The sequence below is a fragment of the Lemur catta genome, chromosome 7 (assembly GCF_020740605.2).
Source record: "Lemur catta isolate mLemCat1 chromosome 7, mLemCat1.pri, whole genome shotgun sequence".
NCBI lineage: Eukaryota > Metazoa > Chordata > Mammalia > Primates > Lemuridae > Lemur > Lemur catta.
Window position 1 is genome coordinate 80,812,354 of NC_059134.1, and position 14,490 is coordinate 80,826,843.

The 14,490-nt window shown below is 47.2% G+C and overlaps 1 protein-coding gene across 1 annotated transcript; it reads right to left on the reverse strand.

Annotated features, from left to right (window-relative positions):
* Window positions 1-423: 423 nt before the first annotated feature.
* On the reverse strand, window positions 424-7,696 carry KCNA4 (potassium voltage-gated channel subfamily A member 4). The gene is made up of 2 exons (XM_045556640.1): window positions 7,241-7,696; window positions 424-4,144 (listed from the first exon to the last, which is right to left on the reverse strand). The coding sequence occupies exon 2, from the start codon at window positions 3,394-3,396 to the stop codon at window positions 1,432-1,434; it is 1,965 nt and encodes a 654-aa protein (XP_045412596.1). The 5' UTR covers window positions 3,397-4,144; window positions 7,241-7,696; the 3' UTR covers window positions 424-1,431.
* Between the last annotated feature and the right edge of the window lie 6,794 nt (window positions 7,697-14,490).

Consider the following 14,490-nt stretch of genomic DNA (forward strand, 5'->3'; position numbering starts at 1 on the left):
CAGTGCAAGGCCAATCACTAGTTGTTACCTCATATTCCAGAACATCTTGTCATGAGTTAAATGCAGTTATATGTGTCAGAAATTCTTTTAATAAAGACGATAATGATAGTAATATTGAAACCAAATGTTTTGACACAATTCTTCCTTATATCCATTTAGCAAATAGAATGCTAAAATCTGAGGTGAATCCCCATATTCTGCTCTTATGTAGCTGCACAAAAAAAAACCTTAATAAATCTAGCATGATTTGTGTTGCACATTTAATAGAAAAATCTTAAGCCATAATCACTGTAGCTGCTGGGCATCTTATTTCTTCAAAATCGTTCAGTGCATGCATTAACTTTGGTTAAATTATTCTGGAGTTAAAAGGCAGAAGAATATTTAAAATAGTATGGTTTCAAAAGCATCATTTTAACAGACCAATTTCAAAAGATTCAGGTGCTAAATTTGATTTCACAGTCCCTTTGTAGATCAGTTATTTAGATTTTAAAAGAAAAGAGAATCATGTGCTGTTATCTGCGTGGCCATTAGTCTCACACAAGGAAAAGAAGAGAACAATAAAATAAGACTAAAAAAATCATTCTTCCAATGATTGTCATTGAACTGTTACATTAGTAAACATTCACAGTATGAAGTCTCTTTCAATCTCCAGCATATAAAGTAGCGCAAAGGAAAAAAAAAATCCAGTCCTGTTTACCTGCAAACAACATTTGTTACATTTTCTCTGACTTCATTTCTTCTATAATGTTAGACATTTGCTGTCAAATCTTCCCAAAATTAATAATAAAATATAATCAATTTCTAAACCTTGCAGCCTTTTCAAAAGTTAATTTCCAGTTAAAAATAAACTTTAATTAAATCCAAGATAAAATTGTGACCTATATTCTGTTAAATAATTTACTTTCTTTTTTCTACACAGTAATTCTTACAATTTTTAAAAAACAACTACAGAATCCAAAGACATATGAGATGCTATTAAAGCACTGATAAATGACTGCTCAAATTCATCAGTTCTTACATAGTAAATACTTCAAAATGCCAACTTTTCCCATCACTGCACAATTACTAACAATGTTGACAATTTACTTACACATACATACACACACACACACACACACACACACACTCTCTCTCCATGGAACCATCATTACTGTTAACATCTTTTCCAGTTAATGTGCAAAATTCTTGCATTCTAATAAAAAATATAAAGATAGATTTCCTCCTATATAGGCCTCCCTCTTCTCCAAGATGTATCATTTAATTCATATGTAATACAAGTTTAGTAACAATTATGCCATGTATAACCATTAAGTGGCGTACTACTGTATGCATTGGACTCATTTGCATATTTCATTTTCATAACTGCACTCTCTATGCATAAATATATTTGGAGATGCTTGGGGGGGTGCAGTGGCGGGTGGAGAAAGCAATTCACACATCAGTCTCCACAGCCTTTGCGTTGGAACAGTTGTTTTTATCTGTCTCACTGTCATCCCCTTTTCCCTGACACTTCTCCTCCTTTGCACATAGAGATTCCTTAACTCCTTCTTCCATCTCTAGATACTCTGACTTGTCCCCCAGGGAAGAAGAAGTGGAGCTCCGAAATTTCTTGAGTAAATTAGAAGGGAGGTATGGGCAACTGACTGCATTCTGTGTCAGCTGTGTCTGTTCCTCATTTTCAGTCTCTCTGTGGTAGAAATAGTTAAAGTTAGAGACAATCACTGGCACTGGCAAAGCAATGGTTAAGACACCCGCAATGGCACACAGGGACCCCACGATCTTCCCCCCAACAGTGATGGGCTTCATGTCCCCATAGCCCACAGTTGTCATGGTCACCACAGCCCACCAAAATGCATCTGGGATGCTTTGGAAATGGGTAGTAGGTTCATCCGCCTCTGCGAAATACACAGCGCTGGAAAAGAGGATGACCCCAATGAAAAGGAAGAAGATGAGGAGGCCCAGTTCCCGCATGCTGGCTCTGAGGGTGTGGCCCAGGATCTGAAGGCCCTTGGAGTGCCTGGAGAGCTTGAAGATCCGGAACACTCGGACCAGTCGAATGATCCTGAGGATGGCAAAGGACATGGCCTGCTGCTGCTGGCCACTGCCACCCCCCTGCTGCTGGGCCAGGTCGGTGCCCAGCGTGATGAAGTAAGGCAAAATGGAGACAATGTCAATGATGTTCATGATGTTTTTGAAGAAGAGCGCTTGGCTGGGACACGCAAAGCAGCGAACCACAAACTCGAAGGAGAACCACACAATACAGACTGTCTCCACGATGAAGAAGGGGTCGTTGAATATCGTGTGCCCTGAGCTCTCCAGGTGGGGTGCGGCGGTGTCGTTCAACAACCCCCCGTGCCCGCCGGCGCTCAGTGCCATGATGAGATCCCTGTCGTCCCTAAACTCAGGCAAGGTTTCCAGGCAAAAGATGACAATGGAGATTAAGATGACCAGGACGGACACGATGGCGATGCCCCTCGCAGGACTGGAGCTCTCCGGATATTCAAAGAGAAGCCAAATCTGCTTTTTAAACTCATTCTCCGGCAGGGCCCTGTCCTCCTCCTCTCTCACGAAGCCCTCGTCCTCCCGGAACTTGAGCAGGGCCTCCTCCCCGAGCTGGTAAAACTTCACCTCCTCCGTGAAGATGTCGAAGGGGACGTTGACAGGCCTCTTCAGGCGGCCCCCGGATTGGTAATAATACAGGATGGCGTCGAAGCTGGGCCGGTTCCTGTCGAAAAAATACTCGTTGCGCAAAGGGTCGAAGTACTGAGTCCTCTTCTCGGGGTCCCCCAGCAGAGTCTCTGGAAACTGGGCCAGAGTTTTCATCTGCGTCTCAAAGCGCAGGCCCGACACGTTTATGACCACACGTTCGCAGCAGTCGCTGTAGCGGACCGAACTGTAGCCGCCGCCGCCGCCGTCGTCCTGGGGCAGCAGGTCTGTGTAGGAACATTCGTCCCCGTGGTCATCCTCGCTATAGTAAAACCTCCCCTCCTCCTCCTCCTCCTCCTCCTCCTCTTCCTCCTCCTCTTCCTCGCTCAGCTCCCTCAGGATCTTCTCCTCGGAGCCACTGGGCATCAGGTCGGAGCAGTGAGGGAAGCTGCTCTGCCGGGGGTGGCCTTTCTTCCTTTCGGGCCGCTGTCGCCTCCGCCTCCGACTGCCCCGGCTGCCCTGAGGGTCGTGGGAGGCGCAGGCCCCCCGGGACTGGTGGTGGTGGTGGGAGCCGCCACCAGAGCCCCCGCTGCCTTCCACAGCGGCTGTGGCCGCGGCGACAGCAGCCGCGGCAGCCGCCCGTGAGTGCGCCAGCCGCTCCCGCTCCCGGGCGCGGGCCTGGGCCGCGTAGCCGTAGGGCATGTGGCTGTTGCAGCCTGAGCTCTCCGCACTCACCATCGCAACCTCCATGGTGGTAGTTTTGGGAAGTGGCTGGTTCCAGTTGTGGAAGAAGAAAGAAAAATAGGGCAGCTTCTTTTCTCACCAAATTAAGGTACGTTTGGAACCCTTAAGCAGATTGCTTGGAAGACTAAGGATATTTTCAGTCCAACTTTGCATTTTCTGTTTTTAAATCAGCACACCCCATGCTCTCTCTTCTCAGGGATTCAACATTGCTCTCCAGAGATAAACAGCCTAGCACTCTCAAGCCCAAGTCAGAAAACGATGGGGTCTGCCAGACACCTATGTTTTGGAGTAGGTGTTGAAATTTGGAAATTATGGCTGGGATGTAGCTGGTGATGATGCTGCAAGATTCAAAGGCAGCCAGTGTCTGACAGCCAGCAGTTGTGCCTAGAAAATGAAATATATTTTTTTGCCATGGAAATTCGCCAAAGCTGAGTCCATTCAATTTAAATAAAATGCAAATATGCCTTTAGTCTTAGCACTTGCCTTCTAGAGACGGCTTGACCCATGTTAAGATGTGGCTTGAAGTATGTACAGCCATTGCTGCTCAAAGTCTATCAGGATGATTCTCCAGTCTCTCAAAGGCTTCCTGGACCCAGGGGTAATGCCAAGCTACAGACAGAGGCAAAGACCCTGGGAGGTAAAGAAGGTGCTAGATGAGGTGTCAGCAGAAGCAAAATCAGCTCTGAAGTCTCCATAGAAATCAAGGAAATGCAGAGCATCCTTCGGCTAAAATCATGCAGAAGAAGCACTTCACCTGAAAAAGGATTGAAAACAAGCACAGGAGAAAAATAAAAAGAGGAAACAAATCATAACAAGCAAACTGAGCATTTTATTTCATATACACTTCCTTCTCTTTTCTTTAAGCAAATCATAAAAGACACCAAGCAACCACACATTTTCAAGAGTATGGGGCAAGCTATTCTTAAATCTTCCCTCTCATTAAACACCCTTCTTTCCTTCTTCTTGGGTTATTATTTCAGCTCAGTTTACTTTCATGGCAATTCAATTAATTTTCCTCTCTCCACTCTTGGTATATACGGGCCTTGTTTCTATCTTCCCCTTCACCAATGTCAGCTCTTAATCCTCTCTGTCACTCTTCATTCCACAATAATACTGCTGTTACTTTATAGCTGCTTCCATCATTCACCTCAAGGCATTTTTTAAAAAATTTCCTCTCGTAAAATGTTTCTGAATTAAGTTCCCTTCCACCCCTCTCTGTCTTAACTCAGAATTGGGTAAGTCAGAAAAATGAGGGGTTTTTGTGGTGGTTGCTGTTGTTGTTGCTTTTTTAATGCAGAATCCACTACTTGAATGAGCTTCAAACACTGCATCTACAAAGTGTAGATAATAATACAACTTCCCCCTCCCACGTTTGTAAGTATTAAATGAGATAATGGGTGTTACACAAAATGAATGGCAGTAAACACTGGCTGTGATGCATAACATGACAGAACCCTACGTTTTTCTTGTCTGTCTACCCAGCCCCAAATGTTTATGCCCTTAAGCCACTGTCTGAAGTAGGGGAAAGACAGAACACGAGGACATTCAGGACATACTGAGACTCACTGATGGCCTGTATAAGTTGGCATTGCCTGACTCCCTGAAGCATGTCCCTATTGCTTTTCTGTTCCCCAGATTCCTGAACACTCCCCACCACCCACAGCCTAGTTCCCACATCTCTAATAATCATCTTCTCTCCTTGCGGTTCCTACATGTTCACCTCAGTGGTTCCTCCTACACTCAAGAGACTATCTTCTTATTTTTTAAGTTCCAGTTTCTGCGAACTTCATTCTCAGCCTATCATACTCCTCCCCCCTCATTTAATCCACATCTCCCATACCTTTCCCTCTCTTCTTTCTCTCTCTTTCTTTCTCTTTCTGCCCACCTTTATTTCTTATCCCCCACTTCCTGATCACGTGTCCCTTGCAGCTCCAATTTATTCCCACTGTCACCTGGTATTGCTGGCCCTTCCTTCTCCTTAGTCTGCTCTCCCAAGGTCCTCAGCCAGGACCTATAAAAGCCCCTACCCCAATCTCCTGTCTCCTCTTGCTTCTTCCATTTACTCTGTCCAACAGGACTTCCAAGAATGCAAGGACTGACCCAGAGAATTGGAGAGGATGATGACAGTCAGAATTCAGGGCATCTACCAGCTTCTATTACTGGAAGCACTTGGAAAGCATAAGAGAAATGGCTTTCTGAAGCCATTAACAGGATTCAGCTCTTGACCACCTGCTGCTCCTTGCTGATCCTGTCAGCCTAGCAGCCTAAACACAGTGAATTTTATGAAGTGACAAGCAGGGACGAGGCAAACAGACGGCTTCCCAGTCACACACCCCTTCCCCATCATACACATTCTCCTGCATTCTCCTAGGGTAACACGGGAGTTGATTGAGACACAAACTCCAGAAAATACACCTCTGATGGTGTCTCACATGACATCCCCCTTTCTTTGCCTGACTCCTGACACCATTTCACAGTCTGAAATGTTTACCCTCAGGGTGTCTCCACATCCCTACTTACAAAACCATCCTGGGGTTACATTCCCTGTGGAGTGTCAGGCCAACAATATCCTTTAGAGATTTGCACAGGCCCAACAGCCTGAGAGTTTGCTCAGTTTCTTCCCCAACTCCCCCCAAACAGTTATAATACACTATTTAAATAAAGCCCCGTGTAACCCAAGTGCCTGTACATTTGAATACTATGCATACCCTATGCTGCCCCACTGACTCCCAGAAGGACAAGAATTAGAGGGTCTTCCAATTCACCATCAACTCCGCAGGAGATCTAGACCTGCCCTCTTTCTGCTCTACACCAAAGACATTCACATTTATTTATTTATTTATTTAGGTTTGTTAGTTTTTGTTTATCTAACTCCCTCCTCCACGCAACAAAAAGCAAATTAATTTATTTTAATTGACCACCAGTTACCTCACTCTCCCTGATCAAGAAAGAAAGAAAAGAAATGCAATGAACAAAAAAGAAGCAAAAAAGTAAAAACAAATCATTTCTGCCAGCAAACCACACTGGTTTAAAAATTTCTCTTCCTTCTCAAGATATTCATGTTAGGAAAATCCACTCAAGGAGCCTTCACGGGAGAGACCTTTGCGGGGGAATTCCCCTTCCTCTTTAACACCAGCAAACTAACAGGATTTTGCAGACTACCTATTCCCCAATCGCTGCACCCCCAAACAACAGCCAAGCATCCGCCCCTCCTCCTCTCACCCCCCAGCAACGAGGCTGTTTTCATCTCTCAGTGCTAATTCCTGCAACTGTGTTAGGGTGGTACCTGAACCTTATCAGAGAGAGAGAGAAACAGAGAAATTGAGATAGAGAGAGGGAATCAGAAAGGCCAACACCGTGAGAAACATACACTTCCTCGCACGCCATTTACACAGCTCCTATGTGTTGCTCAAATGCTTGGAAAATGCACGCAAATCCAAATGCTGGGAGAGGCAGCAATTCAGACCCGTTCACCAGCTGTTCCCAAAGGAACGGAACCTGTGAGGCTGGGACGAGGCAAAACGATGCTAAATCTTAGCCCCACCTCGTTGGGAAACGACATCTTTAATCGCGCCCTCGCCTCCAGACCTGGGTTCCCGCTCGAGCACCTTAAGCAGAGCGCACTCACCCCATCCCCGGGGTTGGGAAAATAACAACTGTTGGCCCCCCGGAGCGCCGCGCAGCATCCGCACCTCCCTGCTCCCACCTCCTGGTTTATTTTTAACCGCCTTCCATTCATGCCCTTCTGTTACATTCCCGATATTATTTACCCCTCAAATGTCCACAGTTTCTTCTTAACAACCAAAAGAGGAGGGTGGAGGAGGAAAGATAAGAAAGGTATCATACTTACCGTTCCCCGGCAGGGTGAAATACAAAATAAAGAAAATTCCCCTGGCTGGTTTGTTTTATCCCCCCTCGAGCTTCAACAGCTGGAGGAGGGGAAGAATGATCTTGGGTGTGGGGGGAGTGGTAAAAGGAATCACTCCGGTCTGGCAGGTGAAGGCTCCAAAATATCCACGGAACAAGTTCTGCTGCCTGGCCAGGGGGGGCACAGAGTCCTCGCTGCTGGAGCCTGGGGGTGGGGATGGGGCTGCCCCGGAGAAGACCCCCAAGACGCCTGGTTCCTCTGGAGTTCAGCACAGGCAGGCTCGCCTGGGAAAGGAAGTCCAGGTTCCCCCGAAAAGAAACAAAATCCTAGACAGCAGCGATCACTTGTTAAGCCCGAATTCCTCCTCCAACATCCAGCCCTCTCTCCCTCTCGCGCTGGCTGCGGGAGCAGCACACGCCTCCCCGGGCCGCGACGCGCCTGGCGGGGGCGGGGCCAGGGCCGGGCCGCGGGTGTGGCGTTCGCGGCAGTCGCCAGGGGCGCCTGGCAGCGCGGCGGGGCGGGCGCAGTCACGACGCCGCGACTGCCCGCCCCTCGGCGGGGTCCCCCGACTCCTGGGCCCTGGGAAGGATTCCAGGAGCCCCTGGCTGTCGCCCCCAGAGGCGAGGAGCAAATCCCAGAGAGGTGTCCCCGTTGGGGCTGGAATAGGGTTTCCGACGGCAGCGCGGGAGCCGCCAGAAGGCTTGGGAGCGGGGTGGGAGGGCTCGACGGGTGGGGCAGTTCAGAAAACCGGGTCATTTGGGGCATCTACCCCTCTCCCTGACTCGCTTTCTTTACATCTCCCCTGGCACCCCGTCCTCCTCTCCCCCATCCCCGGCGAGGCCGCGGGCTGGGAGCTCTCCCTTCTCCTGCCAGCGCGCCCTCATCCCTTCTTTGCTCACCGGAGTTGATCGGCCTCAGCTCCGGGACTGGCTTCTGGGGCGCAGATGGGACCGACTTTGCCATAAATGCGACCCCGGTGCGGGAAGAGTTGCAGAAATTGGAATCAGACCCAGGCTAGGAGCTGCGCACCCGAGGCAGAAGGCCGAGGGGGAGAGAGGTGGAGAGATATGAGCAGGTTTTGCAGGGCGGACCCAGGGCTGGGGGCTTTGGAAGGCGGGGGAGCCCTCAGCGAACCTGTTGCTGCAAAATGAAATACCACTCGGCGAGAGGTTTGACTCCGGGAGGTCTGTCTCTTCGTGGCGGGATCTCTACCACTGCCCACCTCCATTTAAAAAAAAAAAAAAAGTACTCTGGCAGGCGAGGGAGCCCGCAGAGGCAGCGTCCCCACCTCGGGATGGAATCACAGGTTGCTTGTTAAGTGGCTGGACTTGGATATGAATATGCAATGCCCACGGAGCCACAGAAAGAAATATTAGCAGTGGGAAGTGCGAATTTACGCACACACACCTCCAGAAGCCCAGGTGGCTGGCGACCGGGTCTCTGGACACCGTCCCCAGCTCCCCCGATGGGCCAGTGGAGCCGTGGCCCGCGCGCGCCTGGGCTCCCGGAGCAAAGACAACCGCTGGCTGGTTGGCGCCCGGGTGGCCACTGTCGTACTCAGCCAGCAGCTTTGTTCGAGGGCCCTATTGGGCCTCCTCCTTTTGTGACGCTCAATTAATTATTAAGGGAAATATTCCGGAGCTGAATTATAGATATGCCCTGTGCTCACTCACCTAACCGCTGCTGGCTCAGCGAAGGACAGACACCTGGAGGGACTGCTTTCCATTGCTGTTTGATTTTTCTTTTACCTTTTAAAAATAACTTTAAAACAAAATGGAATAGTATTCAGTAAGAAGAAAAGAAAGAAGAGGAAAGGAAAAATAAAGAACCTGGCGCCGGCCCTGGCGTTCCTAACTTCTTCCAGCTAGGGCAGCTTGAACTTTTGGCATGAATAAATTTACCCGTGATCCCCTGGCCTCAACCGCGGTGGAGGAACTGAGAGAAAGACACCTCCACACTGGCTCCAGACAGGCTCTTTGCCTCAATTCATTCCCTGTTATACTTCATCCCAGCAAGTAGGGAGGGTGGATTTCTCCAAACGTGAAAACGGCCATGTGCACTGGCACAGAACAGTCTCTGTACCTCTTCAACATGATGTAATCACTGTGCTGTTTCATCCACACCAGAAACAAATAATTCCTATTTATTGTGGGCTCATCAGAAGGATATTTCTTGGGATGATAAAAGACAAGGCTGAGGGCACAGGATCTTGGGACCAGTTTCCCAAAAGCAATTTGTGAAATCAATCTGGAGCAGCTATGGAATGCTTTCAAGGAGATGAAAATGAGATTGAATGATGTACTAAAGATGACAGTTATATTGAAGCTTGGACATTTTAATTGGATCATGTTAAAACTTTATGAATTATACTTCCCTATGCCATTTACTGTTTGTTCCTATCATGGCCCAGAGAATTTTAAAGTTTTAAATGCCTAAGGACTTTTTAAATATTTGCATTTCTTAGGTATCAGGAATCTGAATTACTAAAGCACAGCAAGCATACAACTGAGGAAAAACTACTCTCAGGAAGATACTCATTTGGGTCACACAAAGAATATTTAAAAGAATATTTACTGAGGACTGGATCGAGGTAGGTAATATTCCTTGAGTGTCCGCCTAGTACCTGGCTCTCCCCTAAGTTGTTTAAATGTATATTGTCTAATTTTATCTACATAACTAAACACTTTATGTGGTAGGTACTATTATTGCCACTATTTCATAGAGAAGGAAATTAAGGCTTACAATGGTTAGTTAACTTGCCCAAAGGTGATATAGCTAATTATGTAGCAGAACTAGAGAGAGAAGGAGAGAAGGAAAGAAAACAGGCCCGATCCATCAAGGTGTCGATTTGTGCCTGGTCAGTCATCTCCATCTTCTGGGCAGTCTAGTCCCATCTTCCAGGGGAAAGAGGGAGTATTATGTAAGTACGGTTAATAACTATCGCAAAAAGCAAGTTTTGTTAATTGCTATTCACCAGCAAGTGACTTGATTCCAGCCTGGGAAGCAAGCAGAGTAAAGCTGACCAGCTGATTATTAAGAAAATGCCAGCAAAGATAAAGAAAAGAAAAATACCTGCACCCATAATAATCATTTGTATGAGTGTGTTAATTAGCTTTCTTGCTGTCTTCTGGAGGCAGCTTCTTGAACAGGTACTTGAGGTCCTCTACAGGGTTACAGGAATAAACTGCTGCTTCTGAGCCAGGGCTGTTCCTTGGGAGAAGTAAAGGGTTTTATTCTAGAGACATGGACCCAACTGGGAAGTCCTCCCAGCTCAACAGGAGTCCGAGTGGCCAGAATAACCTGGTAAGGGCCCTTCCATTTCTCGGTTAACCAGTCCTCTGGACTTCCTTCTCACCATGTTTTGAGCAAGACCAGCGTGCCTGGGTTAACAGGGAAATGGTCCTAGACTCCCTTATCTGGTAGAGGCAATACACTGTTACCATACTGTGTGATTGCTTGATAACTTGTCCCAAATTAATAATGTACTTCAAAGTCTGATTTAAGTCTTTATCCAATAGGAAACTTGTTTTGAGAAATGGTCACCCATAGGTCATTTCAAAGGGGCTGAGTTTTAAGTTTCCCTTATTCTCACTAAGACCATGGGGGGTACGGGGGGTTGATCCATGATTCCTGAGTCTCTTGACATAACTTAGCCAAAGTTCTTTTAACGATTTGGTTCATTCTCTTGACTTCCCAGAGGATTCAGGATGGCAAGAAGAGTGAAATTTGTATTGAGTGCCAAGGCTGCTTCACAGCTCCTGGGTGACCTGGGTGACCAAAGAAGGCTTGTTGTCACTTTGTAGGGAAATTGGTAATCCAAACCTAAGGATTATTTCTTTCAGCAGACATTTGTAAACTTGAGTGGCTTTTTCTTTTCGTGTGGGGAAAGCTACCCAGCCTGTAAACATGTCTATGAAAACCAAAAAATCCTTGAAACCACCTTTAGAGAGCATTTTTGTAAAATCAGTTTGCTAATCTTCCCCAGGGTAGGTTCCCCTGTACTGCACTCAGGTAGTTAGAGAGGGGGCCGGTGGATGGGCCAGAGGATTGTTTCTAAGGCAAATTTCACATGCTCAAGTTACCTGATCCACTGTGGCCTTTAGAGATTTCACCACTAGGGATTTTGGATAAAATTCCATAGCAAGCCCTCCCATAATGCATTGCCTCATGAAAGCTTCTGATGATTTTCCATGGATGAACCTCCTACAAGAAGAGATGTCCTTGCTGATCTTTCAACCACCCCTGACCGTTAAGATGGTACCCTCTCTCTGATTATATTGGGGATTTGAGGGCAAAGTGGAGACCCCTATTACAAGGGCCAAAGTGTCAACTTGTCCCTTCCATGCTGCCTATTTGGCAGCTTTATTAGCCTGGTTGTTTCTCTGGCTGATCAAAGAATTGTTTTTCTGATGCCTTTTGCGGTGTATAACAGCTATTTGGGCAGGGAGCTAGACTGCTTCAGTAAGAGACAAAACCACTTCCTTATGTTTTATGGGGGAGCTTCTAGCAGTTAGCATTCCCCTCTCCTTCCAGACAACTGCATGAGCATGAAGCACCAAGAATACATTCTTGGAATCAGTATATATATTGAGTCTTTTTCCTTCCTCAAGCTGAAGAGCCCTAGCCAAGGCTCCAAGCTCTGCTTCTTGAGCTAAAGTGCTTGGGGGAGGTGCTTTTGCTATATGGTCCGGTTTAGACTAACAATAGCACAACCTGCCCTCTGGACGTCATTGTCTGCAAACCATTCATCTGGGTTTTCTAAGGGGGTGTCCTGCAGATCCATTCGGCTAAAATAGGTCTGTGCTAAAGTCTCTACACAGGTGTGCTCCAGTGTTTCAGGAATGGGCAATGGAAGCAAAGTGGCAGGATTCAGAGTCTGATATACCTTTAAGGTCAAATCTGAGGTGTCTAATGGTAGTCAGGCTTGATATTGAGTTAGCCTGCCTCCAGTTAACCAGCGGTACCCCTTTATTTCTAGCACATCTCAGACCTGGTGAGGAGTCTGAATCTCAAGGGGCTGTCCTAGTGCAAGTTTAGAGGCCTCTTTAACTAAGAGGCTGGTGGCTGCCACTGCTCTGAGGCAGCCAGGCCACCCCTGAGCCACGAGGTCTAATCGTTTTAAGAAATAAGCCACTGGCCTCTGGACAGGCCCTAGTTTCTGGACTGGGCCCCCTATGGCTTTACTCAACATGTCATGCACAAAAAGGAAAAAAAGCTTTCTTCAAATCCTAGAATCCCGGGGCAGAAGCCTGCCCTAGGTCAGACTTCAGGGTTTTATAGGCTTGCTGGCAAGCCTCGTCCCAGTGGAACAGTTTTTTTCTCCACCCTTGAGTGTTTTGTAAAGGGATTTGGCAATGAGGCCAAAGCTTGGGGTCCAAAGCCAGCCATCCCTGGGAATCCTCACGGCTCCCTCTATTGCTGGGAACCAATGGTGAAGCAGTGGCCTGCTTCCAGTCTGGGGCAAGCATTCTAGCTCCTGGAGAAAGTATGAATCCCAGATATTGGACCTCTGTTTGCAAGATTTGGGCCTTTGAAGAGGAGGCCTTATATCCCCAATCACATAAGAAATTCAAGGTCTTCATAGTATTTTCCTTTGAGCTATGGAAATCCTCACCGGTGATAAGCAAGTCGTCAACATAAGGCTCCAGTTGTTAGTTTAAGGGCACTAAGGTCTTTCACCAGGGCTCACCCAAAAAGGTGGGGGCTATCTCAAAAACCCTGGGGCAGCGTAGTCCGAGTGTATTGGGAAGCTTCTTGGGTTCTGGATCCCTCCATTCAAAAACAAACAGATAAGTGAGGTCGGGATGTAACAGTATGTAAAAGAAAGCATCCAGTACTTTGTAATACTGAGTGGACCCAGGGATCTGATAGAGGAGCATATAGAGATTAGGGACTATAGGACGAATGGGAATAACTGAATCATTTACTGGCCTGAGGTCCTGGACCCCGCGATATTCTCCATTTGCCTTCTTCACAGGCAGGATTAGTGTGTTATAAAAGGACTGGCAAGGCTGGATTAGCCCATGTTGTAGGAATTTTTCCAAAAGGGGCCATATTCCTTATAAAGCTTCCGGCTTCAGAGGGTATTGGTGCTTGCATGGGTATGGTATGCTGAGCTTAAGTTTTATTTTAACAGGTTCAGCACTGATGGCACGTCCTGGAGTGTCAGTGTCCCACACAGACTCTGTTACTCGAGCCCAGAGCCAAAAGGACCAACAAATGGATTCCCTTTTCAGGGGCTACTGAGACCTGCACAGCGTCCCACGGAAGGAAACTGAGGCTCCTAACTTGCATAGTAAGTCTCAACCTAGGAAAGGAAGGGGACACTCGGGGACATATAGGAAGGAATATGCGAAAGCTTTAGATCCAATTTCACGCGTTAAAGGAAAGGTAAACTGTCTTACCTTCACTTAGCCATCTATTCTCATCACCGTACAGTTGGCATTGGAGAAAGATCCAACAGGCTGGGGCAGGACAGAGTAGGTGTCTCCAGTATCCAGAACGAATTCAGTGTTTCTACCTGTCACATTAAGAGTGACCTGAGGTTCCACAGTAGTGACAATGATGGAATTGTTCAGGACTGGAGCCCGATGAGCACACGGGCCCCCTCAGCAGGAGGGGGTAGGCTTCTCATCTGAGAGGCTAGCAATATGAGGAGTGGGTTGGGGAGGCCCACTCTATCCCCGCTTCCCAGAAAGGAGTGGGCAATTCTTCTTCCAAAGCCCCTCGTTCTTATAGCATGTGCATTGGCTGTGCCCCAGTCCTGCTAATGCCGGTTGGGGTTTAGATGCTCCTTGTCCAGGGTTCCTCTGCTGCCTAGGGTCACCTCGAGGTGGACCTGTAATTATGGCAGCCAAAATCTGTGCCTTTCTTTTCATTCTCTCATCTTTTTCTTCCTTCTCTGCCTGGTCCCAATTGTTATAAACCTTAAAGGCCTCCACTACCAATGTCGCCTGAGGGATCTGAGGGTAGGTTTCCAGCTTGCGAAGCTTTCTGTAAATATCTGGCACAGCTTGGGTTATGAAGTGCATAGCCAAAAGTGTTTGACCCTCAGCAGCGTTTGGGTCTATGTTAGTATATTTTCTGAAAACCTTGAAAAGCCTGTTACTGTACATGGCCAGATTTTTGTCCCTTTTCTGAGTAATCTCTCTCACTTTATCAGAGTTTACTGCCTTGGTTTGGCATTTTCTCATTCCCTCCAATATGCAATTAAAGAAATGGCTCATCCTTAA